At 45.2% G+C, this 21,790-nt stretch overlaps 1 protein-coding gene across 1 annotated transcript in view; it reads left to right on the top strand.

Moving 5' to 3' along the window:
- Plxna2 (plexin A2) overlaps positions 1 to 21,790 on the top strand; it is a 204,781-nt gene that overhangs the window by 164,631 nt on the left and 18,360 nt on the right. Inside the window, exons 13-18 of the mRNA XM_041635218.1 lie at positions 7,000 to 7,151; positions 13,584 to 13,701; positions 15,635 to 15,771; positions 16,608 to 16,775; positions 17,021 to 17,114; positions 21,254 to 21,493. Coding sequence (XP_041491152.1) covers positions 7,000 to 7,151; positions 13,584 to 13,701; positions 15,635 to 15,771; positions 16,608 to 16,775; positions 17,021 to 17,114; positions 21,254 to 21,493 — 909 coding nt within the window. The remainder of the gene's footprint in view (positions 1 to 6,999; positions 7,152 to 13,583; positions 13,702 to 15,634; positions 15,772 to 16,607; positions 16,776 to 17,020; positions 17,115 to 21,253; positions 21,494 to 21,790) is intronic.

Raw genomic sequence — 21,790 nt, forward strand, 5'->3', positions numbered from 1 at the left:
TGTTGATGGTCTGAGCTAGGCAGTGTGCTAAATATTAGGTTGCTAAGAAAAGCACAGTTGTCTCTGTCCCAAGATAGTTCATTCGTCATTGGTGAAATGGGCAGTGAAGATCCTGCCTGGCCATGGTCTTTGAGGTGGTCCTCAAGGTCCTGTCCTCAGCACCACCACTTCCTGGCTAAGCTTATCCTGCCAGAAGTTCTAAGGTATTCTCCCACCTGGTCACTCAGCATCTGTCATGGACTCCTTGATTCACAAGTTCTCCTTCCAGATAAACAGGAAAATTTATACCATCTCTTAGCTTCTCCCTATATGCAATGCTCTTCTCATCTGTAAGTCCTTTGTGTAGGGAAACACAGAGCTGGGAATTATACATTGTTATGCCCTGCTCTCTGAACTAACATGCTGGAGCCTTCCAAATATTAGTTAACTTAATCCTGGAATCCTCCCCTTGAAGCCAGCAAGATTATCATTTTTCAGATGAGTATGTTCAAGGTCACATAGCTCAGGAGTATCAGAGCTTCTTTCCAAACCTCAGGACTGCCAGACACCAGGGGCTACCTGATCTCTTATTGCTGCAGATACTCCCTGGGTACCAGAAGGTCTCACTTCTTACCCCAGAGCAGTCAGAAGTACACAGACCATCTGAAATCGGAAGCCAAGATAGGCAAATATGTCTTAACCACCCCAGCCATGTGTGAGTTTATTCTGTGTCAGTGGAGGCTTCAGTATTACTCTGCTGCCCTCTGACCACCCTCAACCTTCCCCTGAAGCCAAAGCTCCTTTTGATCAGAAAGGCCTTTCCTGGGCTTTTGCAGGCAGTAACTGGACACTTAGGCAGTTTGCCTCCATAAACCCATACATAAATCTACCTGCCAGTAGCATTGGGGCACAATGAAATGTTGCTGGCATCCTGAAATTCCATGCTACTTCTGACAACAACCCTGAGGACAGAGTCTCACTGGAGAGGAACCTGGGAACTTACCAGCCGCCTATTTTGGAATGTTGTCCTGGAGGGCTATTATTCTTTCTTTCTCTGAACACCAGATCTTTCTCACCGGGCTTCTTTCCTGTACCCTGCACAGTTGGTTCTGGGAAGGAATAACCATGTGCAGGCCAGATTCTTGTGACTCGGGGCACCATATAGATCTCATGGCCTTGTACTCTTCTCAGACATCTGAAAAGATTCTGATAGACCGGTTTCTTTGTTTTTCTTTTTAAATTGTTTTTATTGAACTATATATTTTTCTCTGTTCCCCTCCCTTCCTCTCCTTTCCCTTTCTACCTTCTCCCATGATTCCCCCATGCTCCCAATTTACTCAGAAGACCTTGTCTTTTTCTACTTCCCATGTAAATTAGATCCATGTATGTTTCTCTTAGGGTCCTCTTTGTTGGATAGATGGGTTTCTATGGGGTGCTTTCCTCTTTTGCTTTGTTCTAAGCACAGACTGTCAACCTGGGCCTTTCTGACTTTTGAACTGAGGCAAAGCAAATGCATTGAAAGACACAGAGCATCTTTAAGGGTTTTTATGTGTGTGTGTGTGGGGGGGGTGTGCACGTGCACTGTGATCAGCTGAGCCCTCTCTCCAGCCATGACACAGAGATTTTTTTAAAGTGCACCTAGGATAGGAACCACTGATCTCTGGTAGGACACAGAGGGCATATGATAGAACGGAAGATACACCTGAAGGGATAAGGGAGACCAGAATCTAGGGGAACTTTGCCTCAGTCAAGTGGCTAGAACCCTTGGCAGCTGTGAGAACATGGAGGAACATGGATAACCTTTTGGTCAGAGTGAGTGAGATAATGAAGCCTACTTAAGTGAGAACTGAAAGGATCTTGACGTTATTAATTATACACGACAGATGAAGGAAAAGTAACTATCGAAGATGCTTGCAAAATTTCTAGCCAGGAGCTTAGTGGTCCCATTTACCTTGAAAGAAAATCTGGGAGGATAATTGGGCCTTGGTAGAAGGAAGAAAAATTAAGAGTTCATTTTTAGATATTATGAAACCTGAGGCACCTGGTAGACATTCAGGTGGAAGTGGAGATGTTCTGTAGCAGTTGGATATATGGCTATGAAGCTCAGGAGAGAGGTATGAGCTGACAACAGAGATTTGGAAGTCATCAGTAGTGGGCACCTTGGAAACCCTTCTGCAAGTCAGATGATCACAGATACTCATCTATATTTTGGAAATCCAAACTTTTCCAAGTAATTTTTTTTTAATCAAAACTGTAATCTATGTATTTCTTTAAGCTCAAGACTGGGTACTGCTTAGCTGTTCTTTACTGTCAACTATTGGGCCACATATCCCGAGTGATGACGATTTGAGAGATAGGCCATTAAAAAAAAGACTCTCGGCCGGGCGGTGGTGGCGCACGCCTTTAATCCCAGCACTTGGGAGGCAGAGGCAGGCAGATCTCTGTGAGTTCGAGACCAGCCTGGTCTACAAGAGCTAGTTCCAGGACAGGCTCCAAAACCACAGAGAAACCCTGTCTCAAAAAACAAAAAAAATAAAAATAAATAAATAAATAAAAGACTCTCAGCCCACCCAACCCACTCCCTCTAGTTTCTATCCCTTCATCCCCCCAACTCCCACCCCCAGTTTATCCAGGAGATCTTTTCTACTTCCCCTTCCCTGGGAAATCCATGCATCCCTCTTTGGGACCTCCTTGTTATCTACAGTCAGGGAGCCTGAATGGGCTCGACCGAGGCCCTCTGCATGTGTGTGACAATGTGAGTGTAACTTGGTCTCTTAGTAAGGCTTCTAACGGTGAGAGCAGGACCTCTCCCTGGTGCTTAATTTGCTTTTGGTAACTTGTTTCTCATGCTGGATTACCTGGCCTCAAGTTCAATAGATTTCCTGGGGAGGAGCTCTGCCCTGCTTCAATTTGAGGCACCATGCTTTGTGCAGAAACCAGAGGCCCATTCCCTTCTGAATGGAGATGGAGGAGGAGTGGATAAGGAGGGGGTCAGTGGGAAAGGGGAAGGGACTGAAGCAGAGAAGGGAGGGAAACTGGTTGGTATGTAAATAAATGGGAAAAAAGTTACTTTTAAAAAAAAGGCTTAAAATAATACTCTCCCAAAGACCCAGTTTCCTCGGCATTTCCTAAGCCTGAGGATCTGGTCTGATAATCAGAGAAGGTTCCAATTTGTACACCAACAGCAGATAGCTGGACTCACACGTATCTTTGACATATACCTTCATGCCAAGATTACAACACTTGCTTATAATTTACCCAAACGTCTTCTCTATGCTGATTTATGCTTCTGCGCAGCTCTGTGCTAACAGCCTGACCCTGCAGCCCAGTACCTGTACCTGTGTCTAACGCCCCATGTTGGAAGAAGCTGCTGTCACGGCTGAACAACAGGGGAGCTGCACTAGGAAACCTTTCCGAGGCAGAGCATGCATATGCTACCTGCAAGATGAGAGTATTTTTAGGCTTTCCAGAAAGATTTCATTTCACGAGTTTTTTTTTTTCTGAAAGGTTGTAATTAACTGCAGTGAGCAAAAGAGTATATGTTTTTAAAAAAATAAAAGTGGGAGGAAAGAAACCAAGGAAAGGAAACGACCAGCATGGTTCTGTCCAACCCGTTAAGTAGATGGATTCCTGCCATGTAGGTGCTGGGGTTGGGGTGGAGGTGGGTGGAACACAGGGAAACCCAATGCAAATGGGTCCAACAGAACCAGGAGCTAAAATGTGTGTTCTCCTATTGATGCTCTCCTGCAAAGGTAGAAGCAGCTCCTTCCCCCACCTCTCATGACAAGGGTCTGTCTCAAGGCAGGATCCTTGGCCTCTGAAAAACTGTGCCAGGGCCAAGCAGAATATGCAGAGCACACTGTTCTTGGACATTTTCGTTTCCAAGAGTGAAAGGACCACAGAGGCTCCTACTCCTGCAAGCCTCCACACTGTCCTTCCTTCTTTTACCTCCCCCAACACATCGATATGCCCGTGAGTTTCCTTGGTGATTTCTCCCATGATCTACTTGATGTGTTTAGTTTTGTTTATAAGGTGGAATATTTTATTCCAAGAAAAGGGATTCAGAGTTACAGACAAGATGACAGTGAGCCAGTACGTGCAGTAGGATCAAAAACCCACTGCAATTGTTCTTGAATTCTCAGTATTCCTCATTGTCCGCTATGTTCAGCTAGTCCGGATTTATCCCATGCTTTTTCAGACCTAGGCCAGCTGGCCTTGGTGAGATCCCAATAGAACATCCCCATTGTCTTAGTGTGTGGGTGCACCCCTCGTGGTCCTGAGTTCCTTGCTCGTGCTCCGTCTCCTTCTGATTGCTCTTCGAGCAGATGGGGGGGGGGGACTTGATCGGGGGAGGGGGAGGGAAATGGGAAGCGGTTGTGGGGACGAGGCAGAAATCCTTAATAAATAAATAAATAAAAAAAATAAAAAAATAAAAAAAAAAACAGAAACATGCAAACAAGGCAATAAAATCACCTTCCACAGGAAAAAAAAAAAAAAAAAAAGATGACAGTGAGCAAAATCAGTTTCCAGAACAGTGTTCTCGGGGCCTTGCAGGCAAGATTCAAGAAGCAGTACCATTGAAGGCGCATAGATATGTAAGGGAAGTCAGCAGACTCAATCAATTCTAGCTTGGCACCTTACAACACTAAGGCAAAGTCTGATTAGCATGCCACCAGTAACGGGGTAGGGAGAGCTATCCCCACCCACACTCCATCTCTTACTTGCTGGCTAGGCCATGGGGTCCATGTCTGAAAGGGTGACAGGACTCAGTATCTCCATCACCAGAGGAGGATTGCCCTTTCCACCTAGACTCACCCTGTAACTGAAGGTTTCTCTCCTGCCCACCAGTTCCTGAATAACCACACTGAGGCTTAATATTAATTACAACTGTTTAGTCTATTAGCTCAGGCTTATTATTAACTAGCTCTTACAAGTTAAATTAACCCATTTCTATTATTCTATATTTTACCATGTGGCTGTTGTGTTACCTCATGTCTTGCTTTTCCAGTGGCTGTTGGCATCTTCCCTGACTCCACCCTTTTATTCCTTGTCTCTCTGCTTGGATTGCCTAGCTATATTCTGCCTGACTATGGGCCAAATCAGTTTTTTTTCCTTCAAGACAGGGTTTCTTTGTGTAACATCCCTAGCTGTTCTGGAACTCACTGTATAGACCAGGCTGGCCTCGAACTCACAAAGAGTCACCTGTCTCTCTCTCCTGAATGCTAGGATTAAACATGTGCACCATCTCTGCCTGGCCAAATCAGCTTCTTTATTAATAAATGTGAATAATAAGACATATTCACAGCATACAGAAGGGCATCCCATATCATCACCCATAATGGCTGCTGTTTCAGTCCTAACAGAAGTCAATTGTGCTGGATGATTTTATGTCAACTTGATATAAGGTAAAGTCATCTGAAAAGAGAGAGCCTCAATTGAGAAAGTACCCCCGTAAGATTGTGTTGTAGGCAAGTCTATAAGACATTTTCTTAATTAGTGGTTGATAGGAGAGGGTCCAGTCCATTATGGCTGGTGGTCCTGAGTTCTATAAGAAAGTAGGCTAAGCAAGCCATGAGGAACAAGCCAGGAAGCAGCTCGGCTCCATGGCCTCTGCATCAGCTCCTGCCTCCAGGTTGCTGCACTGTTTGAGTTCCTACCCTCACTGTTTTTGATGAATGTAGAACTGTGATCAAAATAAACCCTTTCCTCCCCAACTTGCTTTTGGTCATGGTGTTTCATCACAGCAATAAAAATCCCAACTAAGACAACCAGCATGTACAGTCTTAAGGAAACTATTCATGTCCAAGAACACAAAGGCAGTGTGTCTCTGCCCAGGGGAACCATCCTGGGGTCATAGTGGACTATTGGTCTCAATCAAGTCTTGCCTTTCTTATGATGCGGTGGAAACAGTCACCCTTTTATTGCTGCGTAAAGTTGCCTGAGATTTTGGATCCATCGAACATCTCTAGCACTCATTCTTCTCTCTATAAAATGACAATCTTAGAATAAGATCCAAGGTTGACAATTATGAATTCCTCTGTCCCTTGGAACTGAGTTCATGCAGGATCATGATTCGCTAATTACTTCCCACTTCAGGTAATTGCAGACTTCAAAGCATGAACATATTCAATAGGATTTACTAGATTCCAGAGAAGTGTATACTTTGGTGTTCTGATTCTGCCACTCCTTTCTTTTTGGGTTAAAGCAAAATGAGATAAATCATCATTTGGCAACTGAAATTAAGGAATGAATAAATAAATAAATGATACTTGCTAGCAGGAAGCCAGCAAAGGTTTGTAAAATCTAAAGTCACTTCTTGGCTCTAACATGTATTGTGAGAAACTATGGTAAGCACTCTGAATCTGTGATGTTCTCCTCAGCCATCCAGTCCCCACCTGCTCCAAATGCCCACTGCTTTCCCTGTATCTGTCTGCCCACTGCAGACCCCAGACTAGAACTATTCTTTAGTCTTTGCTATCATTTCCTTCCTGACTATAAGTTCCCTGAGGACAAATCTGCACTGTGTTCACCATTGTATCCTTCAGGGTCTAGCACAGAAGTAGCAATAACAACAGTGTCATAGTTGCAAACCTCCTAGTGCACACAAAACTTCAAGAACTAATGCTGTTTGGGTTTTCCATGCTCACTAAAGCTTGGTAAATATGGTAATATTCTCTTCACAAAAAAAGAGCTGAAGTTCGCAGAGATTATGTAACTTGATCAGCTAGTGAAACAGAGATGGACATAAATCAGGGATGTTCTTAAAAGAGTTCAGAACTTTCTGTTGTTGTTGTTGTTGTTTTAATGGATGGATGAATGGGTGCATGGGCGGGTGGATGGATAGATGGGTGAATGATCCAAGGAAGTAGTGTAAACAGAAGTTATCAGTATTCTGCCCAAGCTGAAAAGAAGACACTCATGTTCTAGGAGCCTCATCATAGGCTCTTGGGGAGTGATGGGAACCTTGTTCTATTCCTGTGGATGACTCCATCAATGGCTAACCCCTCCTCCCTCCTACAGATTTTGACAGTATCAGGACCACCTGAAGGAGGGACTCGTGTGACCATCCATGGAGTGAACCTGGGCTTGGACTTCTCCGAGATCGCTCATCATGTGCAGGTGGCTGGAGTACCCTGCACACCCCTGCCAGGGGAATACATCATCGCTGAGCAGTGAGTCCACTTGCTGGTCTTCGTCCATGTGAGCTTCAGAGTGGAGAGTCTTTGTACTTCCTTCTCTGGGGCTCCCCAAAAGCACCTTTCACATCACTTCCTTCTCTGGAACATGCCCCAAGAGGTCTTTCCAGCGTGGTTCTGCCCTCAGAGGGCCTTGTTCCAGTTGCTTCCCTGAACCTAGTCTCCTCAGGCATCAGGGTGCCAGGTGCCCATGCTGCCCCTCATTTAGTCTTTGCCTGTCTGCTGGCATGAACATTGAAAGTCCCTCTGGGACCTTTTGGCCCCTCCTCCTAGCCTAACCCCATTGAAATGCATCCTACAGGGTAGGCTGTGGGCAACAATTTGTTTGGTGCATGTGGCTCTGACAGCAGCTTAATCCGAGCAGGGCCTCCACTGGAGCAGATTCATTTATTTCACTAAGGGAAATGTCAGCTGGAAATTAGAAAATAGGCATGTAGTGGCGGGCAGGCGGACGAGCTCAGGAGTGACATATGTTCCAGTGTGGGGTGTTCCCTAGGCACTCGACACTATGGTCTGGGGGTTGGGCAGGAAGTAAGCCAGAATCTAGGGGTGAGAAGAAGGAGTAACAAGGGAAGGGAACCACTAGATCCTTCTTCAGGGTTTGTCATGTGACATTAGGTCAAGGTCTCCTTCATCCACTGAGTGTGCAGCTCTGTGTGTTTCGGGAGCTGATTTGGGCTTGACTTGAACTCAGGCTTTTTTCCCCTACCCTGCTCCTCTGCAGCCTCAGGCTTCTCTGAGAGTCACTTCTCAATGGCAGCCATAAAAATGACATCACTATTTTTTATCAGCAATTTTTAGTTTACAGGACACTTTCCCATTCACTATCTCTCTCCCTCTCTTTTTTAAAATTTTTCTAACCTCTGGCAAGTAAACTACTGTAAAAGTTGACAAGAGCAAAAGTTGGGGAAACATGAGATGATTTTTCTCCAGTCCCTTGGGAAATAACCGCTATGGGAGAATCCAGCCCTAAATCTCCTAACTCCTAGTTCGGGCCTGTTTCCCTGACACAGCAACCATGCATGGCCTGGATGCTCCATGACTCATCCATCACCCATGGCTCTGAACCTCAAAGGGCCTTGATTAGAATCTAGCATAACAAAGAGAAGAGTCAGTGGCAGAAGGGGTAAATTCCCAGACTCTTGGGGCTGTGTAAGAACTCCACAGGTGAGGAGGAAATAGAGCTGGCCTGATCCCTCCAATTCTCTAGATTCTCTAGATCTCTGATTCTTCACTGACAACCTTATCTCATAAGGAATGAACTTTGAGGGAGTGGTGGCTAGGCCTATATAAAAGCCATCAGGAAGGCATCAGTATGTCTGTGGAACCACTTTAGAATGTAAACGCTTGGGAACCAGGACTATCTGCAGGAAGCCTCATGGTCACATGGTCTAGAGTTCTGTGCCCTGCCAAACTGCACCAGGCACTTGGCCACACAGACCCCAAATCCACCTAGACATCAAGATCTGCCATGTTCTCACGTGGGGGTCTTCTTGCTGGAAGACTCAGACGTTAGGGTGAGGAGTGTAAATTGTGAGGCAGCTGGACCCAAAACTTTCCCAAGACTTGAATTAAGTCGTTTGGACATTGGCTCCTCTGCTAGCCAGCCCTGAGACTTCAGCAAGCCATTTAGTCTTCAACCTTCATCTAATGGACTGCCAGAAATTTTAGTTCTGTTTATGAAATCAAGTATAATTCTTGACCTAGGACTGTGGGGAAAAAGTACCCAGATGAACTGGAAGTGTGGTTGTGAAGAAACCTTGGGGACCCAGTCATTCCAGGATGGTGAGGTCAATGGTGGCCTTGAAAACTGCCCTTTCCTTGTTTCAGCCACAGAATAGGCAGGAAGCGGTGAACAACACCCCGCCACCCCAAGCCTCACTGGTCACAGCCTGGCTCCTGGCTGTGCCAGGCTCATTACCACTCCTAAGGCTCCAGAGTTTGTTAGCGTTATTAAGCCTCCATCCTAGGCAGCGAGCAGCAGGTGCAATCATTACAGATGTCTGCAAGAGATGAATTTGGCTAACTGGGCTCAGTACAGAATCCTGGGCACAAGCTGGATTAGCGGGTGCAGTAATGATTCACCATATGCTTGTGTCTGCTATCTATCATTCCACAATTAGGTTAATATTGGTTTAAAGGCCCTGATTAGTCCTGCAATCAATGCCCCACATGTCTGTGGAGGGCAAGATGATTTAGCCACAGGACATTTTCTGGGCAGTGGAATGCAGGTTCAAGTTGCAACTCAGCATCTCCAGAGGCAAGGGCTTGCTCTCTCATCTGATCTCAGTCTCATCTGCTCTATCTGTGAACTCAGACACCTCTGTATGGGTACGGATCTCTGTGCTTCAGGAAATGAGCCACCATGTCTGTGGGAGATGGTGTGTATAGGGATAATAAGAAAACTGAGCTGGTGCCAGGAGCCTGGGGGCGGGGGGCAAGCTATATTTCAGTTGCTGATGAACTGAATAGAACTGGGCAAGTCAGTTTGCTCCCTGATCCTCAAATGGTCCATCTGTAAAACAGGAACAGCTGATGTGTACAATCCCCCCTACAAGAGGTCCTCAAGAGGCAAGAGTAATCTGACCCATAGAATCTTCAACACTCACCACCCAACTAGGAAATTTATCGGTGGCACTAATATGATTCCAGAAGTCTTCTGTCAATTAATAGTCAAATCTTCGAATGGAAACTGGACAGTTGTTTGACCCAACTTACTTTATAAGCGTAAAATTTTATCATTGCAAGTCATTGCCTCCTAATAATACATAGGGAGCCTAGCAGCAACCAGGAACACAGAGGACATGTAAATTGGGTAGCCTCCCAGAAACTAAACCAGATAATATAAATGAGGCCTGGGGAGACAGTAATATATAACCTACTACCTGTAATGGTCCACAGCCAAGAAGAAGAGTCAAGTGACTAACTCTCAGAGCCTTAGGCAATGAGTAGGGTTGTCTCCTATATTTTCCAAAATCTTCAATCACTACTACAATGCCTGTGCTGTCCCTCCCTTAAAATCCAGAGCGTTCTATTAAATCCAGCATCTGAAACAAGTGTGATGACACATGTCTGTAGATCCAGCTACTCAGGAAGCTGAAGCACACCAAAAAAAAATAAAATAAAATAAAATAGCCGGGCGGTGGTGGCGCACGCCTTTAATCCCAGCACTTGGGAGGCAGAGGCAGGCAGATCTCTGTGAGTTCGAGACCAGCCTGGTCTACAAGAGCTAGTTCCAGGACAGGCTCCAAAGCTACAGAGAAACCCTGCCTCAAAAAAACCAATAAATAAATAAATAAATAAATAAATAAATGGAAGCTGAAGCAGGAGTACTGCTTAAATCCAGAAACTTGAGCCCAGCCTGGAAAATGTAGTGAGACTTTGTCCTAGATAGATAGATAGATAGATAGATAGATAGATAGATAGATGATACACACATACATAGATACATACACACATACATACATAGATACATAGATAGGTAGGTAGATAGATAGATACATACATACATACATAGATACATAGATAGATCATAGATACATGGATGATAGATACATTGATGATAGATACATAGATGATAGATGCATACATACATACATAGATACATAGATGATTGATGATAGATAGATAGATAGATAGGTGATAGATAGATAGATAGATAGATAGATAGATAGATAGATAGACAGATAGATAGACAGATGATAGATAGGCCAGTTTCCACAAAATGGAGTGATCAAAGGCATAAACTTCAGATTGAGGCTCACCTGTCTTTCAGTCAGGACTCCTCCACTTGCTGGAATGTGACCCTAAATAAGTCATGTAGCATCCCTGAGTCTTGGTTGCCTGTAAGTCTGAAATAATTCCCTTCCTGGAGCAGAGGATTGATGTGTCATGGGGTTCCATCTTGTGAGCTGCCTCTACTGTCAGCAGCGATAGCTCTTGTCATTAAGTTAGTTATATATCTAACTGTGTCATAATCCTTCTTCTTCTCTATAGCCCTTTCACTTCTGCAGCACCCTTACTTCTGTAGCTCATCTCCCAGAGCTAAGACAGGCATCCTATGGACACTCACATCCTCTACACCCTGCCTTATCAGGCTCACAGGTTGAAAGGAAAAGAGGGAGACAGTTCCATTCCATTCACAGTGCTGCTTGAGTTCCTGAAAACTCCAGTCTGACTTCTCAGATGTGGCCATGCAGACCCTTGTTCATAGCCTGCTGCTGACCTCAACCCCCTTCCTAGTCACACTGCAGGTGAGACAGAGCTCAGCTGCTCCATGAGGACACCATGTCTCAGGCCCATTCAAGCATGGCATTCAAAGCCAGCTGAAGGTACTCAGTTCAGACACTGGTTGGTCCAGTCTCTTCTGTAACTCTTCTCCCAGATGCTCCACACATAAAGCTTAGCTTTTAGAATATGAACCCCAAGCAAGAAAATGTTCAGAAACTAGAAAGACATTCCGAAGCCCAGCCCATTCCTAAGCCTTCCGTGAACTGTTGAAAGGGGCAGGCTAGACCTTTTTCTGAAACAGGACCAAGAGCAATAGTTCAGTCTTTCTGTAACTTTCACATGTCCTCCAACCTCCTTTTTCCACAGTAATTTTCTCCTGCGCTGGATCTCTCCCACAGAGTGTACACGGGCCATGAATGAGGAAAGAGCCAGCCCTTGATCAGAAGAAATGGAAAGGCTCATCTGCTTCCCAGTCCCCACATTCACTGTGCTCCAGAATTAGCTGACTCTTCAGAGTTCTTTCAGGGGTCCAAGGGTGACTGTAGAAAGTCAGGGACCCCAAAACAAAAGCAAAGTCCAGCACCAAAAAAAAAACAGTGTTTGAGTTGTTACTCCAAGCAAGTAGCAGCATGAAAATTAACAAACACAGCACCTTAGATTAAGCTTCTCAGATACTTCCTAATGAGCTTTAGAGGACAACATGCTAAACACTAATTGATTGTTACTGTCATGCTTATGTGTGTTCTTAATGAATTTACTTATTCATAGATAAAGTAAAGGGAGAACATTCTTCCATGAAGTGCTTTCTTGTTACATCTTATGTGCTAAATGTAGTAAGGTGGTTATTGTATGCTAAGTAAATATTTACCAGGAGTCAAAGTACTTATTGAGGATTGACTGTAATGGAGGAGATGGAGACCAGTGGCATGGTGCGTGCGTGCGTGTGTGTGTGCGCGCGTGTGTGTGTGTGTGTGTGTGTGCGCGCACACACACACACACAATATCTGTTTCATGCAAGTTTTATTACATTGAAATGAAGTCAATGTTTAGTTACCTTCTTTCCTAGAGAAACTATTCAGATAAGCATTGCTCTGTTAAACACAGGTCTTCCCACTGTGCCAGGATAATACAGGAGATTAATGAGGAGGGAATTTGTTTTCCTGACTCCCCACTCAGCAAGCTTAGCACAGACACTGCTCTTCAGATCTGAAATGGAGTCAGGAGGCAAGAAGAGGCTTTCTTTCCTCCTTTCCTGGCCTCCTATTTGCTGAGACTAGTAGGACCCTCTCCTGCCTACCCCAGACCCAGTATTCCAGGCAAGGGCTCCTTCCCCAAAGTCTAATTTCCTCAATCCTACCCATCCCCTGCAACCCACCCTTTGTGTAAGGCATTGTGACTTAAGGGGCCAGTGTTTAAATGTTCTGTAACTTATCTCAGGAGCCAGGGAAATCACCAGGGGGTATTGATCTGACCTGCAGTGAAAGCACAGAACATCTTCCTCCAGCCCACCTGCCAGTGTGAGATGTGACTTCTAACCAAAGCTATGTCACCCACTAAGTATGTTCAGCTTTGATTAAGTGTTCCTTGGCACCTAATGGACTCAGCCACCACCACCGTTTTACCCACTTCCAGGAGCCTGCACTTCTGCCATTGTGCTGGGAGATGCTGTCTGGCTGCTCACATTATCTCACCAGAGTATCTAGCCCCACTGAAAACTCACTGCAGGAAAGAGACTACAGCCGAATCAGCCAGTGTGACAAATAATCACTCACTTGTGCTCTTAGGGAGAGCTGCTATGTTGTTGGCTTGCTGCAGAGAAGAAAACACCTACTAAGTACTGCCCCTCCATCATTTATTCCACCAATCCTAGAAATGATCCATGGTGAGACCCCGCACTAGATGCTCATGGGAATGGTAGTAGAATTAAGCTACATGGTATGTCAGAAGCACCCACAGCTTTTTATATATAATCACATCTAACCTCTCACTGTGCAGATGAGATGAAGCCCAGGCAGCCAGAACTATACCAATGGTCACATGGGTACTAAACTGAACCATGGTCTAGCCCTAAAGCAAGACAATGATCACTGATTTGACAAGGGTCACTCGCTGCTGAGCAAATGAGTAGCGATTGTGGCCTTGTCAAGTCTCTCACTGGAAGGTGTGCTGTCTTCTCAGGATCGTCTGTGAGATGGGCCATGCTCCTATGGGCGCTACATCTGGGCCTGTACGCCTGTGCATTGGGGAATGCAACGAAGAGTTCATGACAAATTCCCACCAGCAATACACTTTCGTGGTAAGTACTGGGACCAAGGCTGACCACAGCCAGCAAGGATACACATTTATTTGCTCCAGACTTCTAGAAAAATCTCATTTGCCCCTCCCAGCCAGGCCAACCTTGGCAACCAATAAAAGGAAATTTTTTACCTCCCTGCTTAGAAGCCTGATTTCTGGGGTTAAATAGTCACATGTGACTTTAAGCAAACCAAAGAAAAACCAGAGACTTTGGAGTCCCAGAGTCCCAGAGAACCATAGTTCAGAGCTCTAAATGGGGCTTTCTTAGAAAAAGGATTCTAGATGGAAGACTGGGTTCCCTTTTGTTCCTCCAGTGTGACATTGTTGTCTAATTTCAGCCTAATGAGGATAGACTAATTAACTAATTTATATTTATTCATATGCTTTGGTTTTTGATGAGATATTTTAAGGGAAGAGTTAGAAGAGTCACTGTGATCTGGCAGAGACATACCTCTGTGTTCACGACCAGGAGAGGGAAAATAAAAGCTGACAGTTCTATGTGTCAGTATGGTTACACATACATATGCACCTCGACCAAAGACATTTCATTGTGTTCAAACAACAGGCAGTTTTGGTGCCAGGGCTTCCTGTGAGGCTGGCACTAAACTCATGCCAAATCAATAAATTGTTTCTGAGGCCCTGGAGTCTGCCTAGGTTCAATTCATCCTGAATCAATACATTGCGTTGGGACCCTTAAGTTCCTTTTCTAAAACTTACCAACCTTTCCACATTGAGTACTTCATTAAAAAGTGTTAAGGACAGCGAATTGGGTCAAATCAGCCTTGCTAAGAGTGTTGAAAAATCATTAAACGACAAAATTCTTTTCCCCTAAAAGTGTTTTACTACCTTGTCTAGAGCTTCTAGGCCCATGTTCTCATTTTGGCATCGCTACCTTTTCCCTTGTACTTTTCTCTCTCAGATTGGCCTGTCTGCAGCCACTGTGCTTCATTTCCTTCTGGGGGGGGTTTGAGGAGGCAGGGAGCAAAGAGAAAAGATAGGGAGGGAGTTGTAAATATCACAACTGGGAAGGGCCCATCTTACCTTCCTCAATGGACAAGGGAGCAAACTGAAATTCAAAATAATCAGGGTCATGGATAGTGAAGAGTTGGTACAGATTAGAACCCACTCACTAAATTAAATTCACTTCCCAAGCTACGTGTGGTGCCCTGTGCCTTTGATCCCAGCCCTCAGGAGGTGAAGATAGGAGGGTCTCACTCAAAGTCAAGGCCAGCCTGAGCTATCTAACTAGCTATCTGGGGAGACTATCTAACAAGATAACAAAAACATAAACAAGCAAACAAACAAAAAACATTTTCCACACCACTGCCCACTAGGCAGAAGCAATTCTTTCTGGTTTAGGTCAACTCCTTAGTGTGTAATAGCTAGAAAAAATTTTTAAGCTGTAGCTTAATGTACAACTTAGTGAGCATGCCAGCAAGTGATAGTCTCATCCACCAGTAAGGGTCAGAATGGCCATGTTTAACATTTACTGATGGTACCAGAAGTCCTCAGTGCTTACGGCAGGACAAGAGGACATATATATGGACCATTTATAGGGGCTACAGTCTATAAGCTGCCAAACTTAAGCAAGAACATTTTACTCAGTCCTATTGATTTTGTGCCAAAGAAATCAGGATAGGCTCTATATTAAGCAGCATTTTCAAATTGTTTTCAATTTTCAAACTAATTGATAAATTAGTCAGTGTCATGTCAGCTTCCCTTCAGTGTTGTGAGTATAAGACTCCCAAGGGAGTTAATTAATCCCAGTGTATGGCAGCCCTTCACCTTCCCTGAACAGACCTCCAGACAAAGCAGTGATGTTTGAAACTACAAAGAGCAGGAAAAGTACCTTAGCTCCCAGCATGATGATGATCCCTCTTACTGTTAGGTCTAGCCTTGGACCTAAGCTGTGGATGTTTCTCTTCTTTTCAAAGAACCCTTCTGTGCTGTCACTCAGCCCCATTCGGGGACCAGAGTCAGGAGGTACCAAGGTGACCATCACAGGCCATTACCTTGGTGCTGGGAGCAGTGTGGCAGTGTACCTGGGCAATCAGACCTGCAAATTCGAGGGGTAAGTTAATCTTGAAAGATGATGTATTCTTGTTGGCTTGGCATGCCTATTGCCTCCTTGTCATTGGTCCTTTCCTTGACCCAAACAATGGCCCATACCAGCCATTGTTAGAAATGTATGCCACTTATCAGTTTATGTCCTATAGATAAGAGGAGTTGGTAACATCTATAGGGAACTGGAAGGAAGGGCTATCAGAAGAAATGAGGAAAGATCCCAGTAGCTTCCCAGGCTGAGTTTCACTGTAAGGACTTGGGACTTATGGAGGTCACATGGTCTCAGCAAGTTAAGGACAAATTTGTCCTCAGGATGATCTCCTGAGCATTAAAACAAACAAATGAAAAAAAAATCTAATATTGTCAGCCCATGAACCTATGAACCCATGAACCATAAAGATGCAGACTCCAGGAGGATTCTAAAGAAATCTATGGGCGAGGCCCCAGTTTGCCCAATGTTGACCACCTGAGAGTTTTTCACTATTAACTCTGCAAGAGAAAGCCCCATGTGTTTATCATAATAGGGGCTTGTATTATGTGACTATGTATTGACAACCTGACTAGAGTCTAGATTCTAGAAAAATCCAGAAAGAGTTCTCCAAAATCCAGTAGAGCCTTGTTTCAGCCCATGTTCTCTAAGTATCCCTTCTACTGTGCTCTCTTCCTAATTCAGCTAAGGTAAAAGGAAAGTACTGACGGACACCAGGAAGGGTATTTCTGTATCACAGAAAATAAGAAAACAACATAATGAGTCATGGGCCACACATGGGATAAGGAACATGCCTTTCAAAATAGCTCATGCCCATCTCTTTTTTTCTTAATCCTTCTCTTTTTTCCCATCAGGAGGTCCATGAATGAGATTTTCTGTGTTTCACCCCCATCCTCCAATGGACTGGGACCAGTCCCTGTCTCCGTGAGTGTTGACAGAGCCCGGATAGATAGCAGTCTGCAGTTTGAATACATAGATGACCCTCGGGTCCAACGCATTGAGCCAGAGTGGAGTATCACTAGGTGCGTGAGATTGGAGAGATACATCTGGAGGGATATGAGGTTGGCGGGACACATCCTCTGAAGGACAGTGAGGTTGGTGGATTGTATCTGGAGGGAGGTGAGGTTAACAGGACTCACCCAGAGGGAGAAGAGGTTGCAAAGGCCTTACAGCCCAAGTGTGGCTCATATCAGGTATTCTAATGGTTGAAGTTCACTGTACTAAATTTAAGGGGGTTTTACTTAACCTAGTTTCTGCTTGTTCCCAGTGGCCACACACCCCTAACTGTCACAGGCTTCAACTTGGATGTCATTCAGGAGCCAAAGATCCGAGTCAAGTTTAATGGCAAAGAATCTGTCAATGTGAGTAACCTTTGATCTTCCATTCCCTGGCCTCAGGAACCATGCCTCTTTGCCCACATCGTACGAGGCCAGCAGCTAGGCAAAAGGCATATGGATATACCTGATCACTAGACAGGGAACTTGACTGAAGACCTGACTCTTCAGTTACAGTTAGTTACAGTTCCAAACAACTGAGCCTCCAAGAAACTAATGGGATAGCAGTATAATTTCAGAAGACGGTATAGCAGGGGTCTAAAAGGGTTGGCTGCTGAGTTTGACAGAGCACAAAAGGGTAATGCTCACTTCAATGAAAATGTTCACTTAAAGACTAAATGAGAAACAGTATAGGAGATGGAAAGAAGTTCTTCCTCCACATCTAGGAATTTCTGTATTGGAAGCAAGACTCTGCCATTTAAGAGCTATGTGGCTCTGATCAAGTCTTTAACTTCTGGGATCCTGTGCTCCTCACAGGTAAATGGCTGAAAGGCTTGCTTTCCAGTTTCAGAACAGGCCAGCCATAGAGTTAATGTTTTTACTTAATGTCAGCTACTGCAGACAGAGAATTCTGGCCTGCTGGCAAGATGATGACAGCTTCTGCACTCCTCTGCATAGCTGTATAATACATTCATTTCAGCTATGGATTTCTGTGATTTTCCAAAAAGTTCTATTCTGATAAGAACAGAATGTCAGATAAGTTATTGAAAAGTTTCCAGTTTGTTCCTGCAGCACAGTCTTGCTCTTTTCAGCCATCATTTTGTGAACATTATTGTATTCATAATTATAGTACAGAACATGCTGTGATGACCATTATTATTACTATGAATTACTGCCATTACTCTGTGACCTTTGAGATACTGGTGAAGCCAAGATGGACATGCAAAATGTAAAATGTTGTCTCTCCTCTTATACCTGACACATGTCCAGCCTGCTGAATCTTCCTTGGAAAACAGAGGTGCACAAAATAACAGAATGCTAGGCTGGACCAAGAAATGTCTTGAGGATCATCAGGTTCCCACACCTTCCTTGCATAGCAGAGAGACTTAGGCCAGATGGGTAGATGACTTGCCTCCAGTCACAAGTGATTTGAGGAAAGTTCATGCTAGATTCCAGACTCTTCATAACTTGACCATGTGAGATGTTCATGGGACTGACTTCCCATCATGGTACAGATGCTCAGCAATTTTGGCTAGGTAAACACATGCTCCCTACATCCAAGTTCAGAATCCTCATGGAAAGAGCCTGGACCCTGTCTATCTACTGATGGCTAAGTCTTCTCTGGGCTCCCAATCACTGCTGTTCTGTCAAGTTTCTGGAGCCCAGGGTGTTAGGAATAGGAGCCTTGAACTCATACCTAAGGTAGATAAACCCTCTGCTCTCAAAGTTAAATATGGTTCTTAAAATACAGATTTTGTTATCATTCCAACGTGACCAAACAGAATGAAACTCACAGATCAATTCTTAAGAGAAGGGAGCCCATGCCAAGGCAGAACACTGGTTCCTTCATGCAGAGACAGAAGAAAAAGCAAGCTCTAGCTCAGGTGCCCCAGGGCCAGAGGATTGATTGGTGTATCTCTGTTGCCTCTGAGACATGAGAGGCTGTTTCTGGCTGCTTGGTACAACCAGGACCAGCCATTTGGGATGTTTAGGGCATAAGGTTGTATGACATGAGGTGGTTTGGGTGAGGGCTGTCTCTGTTGTTTGTTTCTGCATACAAGGAATGCTGGCTGGTAGCAAGATTTTTGCTGTCTCAAGGAATTGGACAAGCTAGGGAAGAGTCCCTCTCCAGTTAGCAGGATCAATATAATAAGACACAAATATACACAAAATGAAATGTAAATATAGTATAGAGAGAATGCTATGATATTGGCATGAGGCAGACAAGGGACTCCCAAAAGCTACAGCTCTCGTCCTCAAGGAGAAAATGAGCAAGAGCTTCCTTCTTACCTAACATCCTGCAAAAGTCACAGGCCCAGGTGTGGTCTCTCTCCCCTCCCTTTGGATTCATCTACATCTTAAGGACTATCTCCTCACTGCCACCATAGCTACACACAGTAGCTATGGAAATATGGAAATAGTGCAGTATTTCCAGGAACTAAAATATAGTTCCACCGTCTGGAAAGTGGTAAGGCCCGAGGCCTCCATAGTGACCTGCCTGGAAGTAATCAGGCTGTCAGGCCTGGATGGAAGGCAGTGTCCCTATGCCTCTGTTTACAGTATGAGGAAAGGAAATGCTTTGCCCTTCTGGTCCATTTGGGCCCCAGCCTAGCCTTACCCTACATAGGGTTATCCTTTTCCTTGCGTTCCAATCTCCCAGTAGCAGTGAAAAAGGTTGGCACAAAGTCTCAAAATGCATAGGGATGTTGACAAGCAAAGTGTGATGAAGAAGGGCAGGCAACACACAGTGCTCTCTTGTTTAGAACTGATTTTCTTATTCACACGGGAGCCTCATTTGTGTCTATGGAAACCGAGCCGATAAGGAGGAAGATGCCACAGCAATGGAGAATCACGCTGAGCTGGGAGTCTTCCTTGTAGAAGAACTAGGAATTTGATTCTAACGCAACTGTACTTAATTAACAGCACCTGTCGCTTTTCCTGTGCCTCGGTGTCTCCAGCTGCACCCTGACATGGACATTAAGTTGGAAAGGGGCTGCTGAAGTGTACAGTGAAAAGGACAGGAATGGAAACTGATCCCTAGCACAGCAGAGGCGTCACCGGGAAGCTGCTTTGTGAGGGAGAGTTAAGGTTTAGGTTTGAAGTTCTGACGTCACTTCTGCATATCAACTGATGTGGGATTCCCAGGAAAGGAAACCACTTACATTCAGCTCTTTACTGTGTTACTGTCAGCTGTTTCACACAGGGACCTGTTTCTCGTCCTAAAGCCTGGGTGTGTGTATGTGGACCACACACACACACACACACACACACACACACACACACACTGCTAAGCAGGATGTACTAGAGTTCTTATTAAAGGTGTCCTAAGCTGTTTCTATGACAGCCCAGCTCCCACAGTGAAACTGAGCTAACTGTGGTACATACAGAGTAAAAGTTGGAGGGCAAGCTGGGACCTGCTTTCTTCCCTAAGCCTCTTCCGTCAGTCTATTCGTAGTTTCTTTGGTTGGCTGCTGTCTGAACCTCTGAACCAACCACTGCCGGAGAGAATAACCCACTGCTAAGCAGGGCCAGCCCAGTAGAATTTGATAGCAGACCAGAGGTCTATCAAGAGACAAGGGATCACATGAGCTCAGTGTCCCTTCTAAGGTTCTACCCCAGTGCAGATGGAGGAGAACATGGCTAGAGAAAAGACAGAAAGACCCTAAGATCTTAAGTGGGAGGCAGGCTCCTGTTTTCTTTGTCCTGAAACATTAGCTGAACACCACGCAAGGTACAACCTACTCATCTCACCACTTCCTGCCCCACACACACCCCACACCACACACCCATACGCACATCACACAGACACACACCACACCACATACCACACCACACACCGACACACACCCCACACACCACACCACACACTGACACACACACCACACACCCCACACCACACCACACACCACACCCCACACAGCGCACCACACACCGACACACACCCCACACCACATACCAACACAAACCCCACGCCACACACCGACACACACCCCACACGTACCCCCTCACTGCAGCTGTCCTTTCCTTCAAACACATCCTCAACCCCAGACCTTTCCATTGCTGTGCTCTTCACCTGAAGCTTGTCCCCACACTGTCCCTCTCTGGCCTAGGGAAGCCTCCCATTCTTCAGATGAGGGAAATCTTTCATGAATGCTGCTTCAGGCCATGCGAACCCACAGACTTCCCAGAGCATCTGGTTCTCCCCACCAGAGTGTTCCTCACCCATTCATGCATTTCACAGTATCCTGCCCTGTACTGCCGCAGGCTCTCTGTGAACCAGCTTACAATGCTTGTTTAATTAATCTAGAGCTGTCCCTCGAGACTACTTCATCCTGTGCACCAGACTCTCAGCCCAGTGTCTGCCAGAAAACAGGTGCTCAAAACAGTGTCAGTGAATAAATGAGCAGGGTTAAAGGTGAGGTGAGGATTCACCTCAGAGGGTAAGAGGAGATGATAGACCCACCTTCACCCACCAGGTGCTCAGAATGTGTCTTCCTGCCTCCTAGGTGTGTACAGTGGTAAACACAACCACGCTGACCTGTCTGGCACCTTCTCTGACCAGCGACTACCGTCCAGGCCTGGACACTGTGGAACGGCCAGATGAGTTTGGCTTTGTCTTTAACAATGTCCAGTCCTTACTCATCTATAATGACACCAAGTTCATCTATTATCCCAACCCAACTTTTGAACTGCTCAGCCCCACTGGAATCTTGGATCAGAAACCAGGCTCGCCCATCATCCTGAAGGTAGGAAACACGAATGGAGGGGAGAAGCCTGGGTAGTGGTGGGAGAGAGAGCTGCAGGCCCTTCCCTCTTAAGGAGGCTAACTCTCCAGGTGGTAGCATCCAGGAATTTTGTTGTGCCCCACCTGCCCTTTAAATCCCATGTGTCCTCCCCTCCATCTTTATTCATCCAGTGTTTTGTCCTCTTCCCTTCCTCTTCCCCAAACATCCCCCTCTGCCATTTTTTTTTTGTCTCCTTTACTCCGTGGCTGGTTGAAGCCTCCCTTAAAAACCTAACATGCAAAGAGAGGGAGGAGAGAT

Source organism: Microtus oregoni, unplaced genomic scaffold, assembly GCF_018167655.1.
Source record: "Microtus oregoni isolate MIOR12 unplaced genomic scaffold, Mior012 000047F_ref0000412, whole genome shotgun sequence".
In the NCBI taxonomy this organism is placed as follows: domain Eukaryota; kingdom Metazoa; phylum Chordata; class Mammalia; order Rodentia; family Cricetidae; genus Microtus; species Microtus oregoni.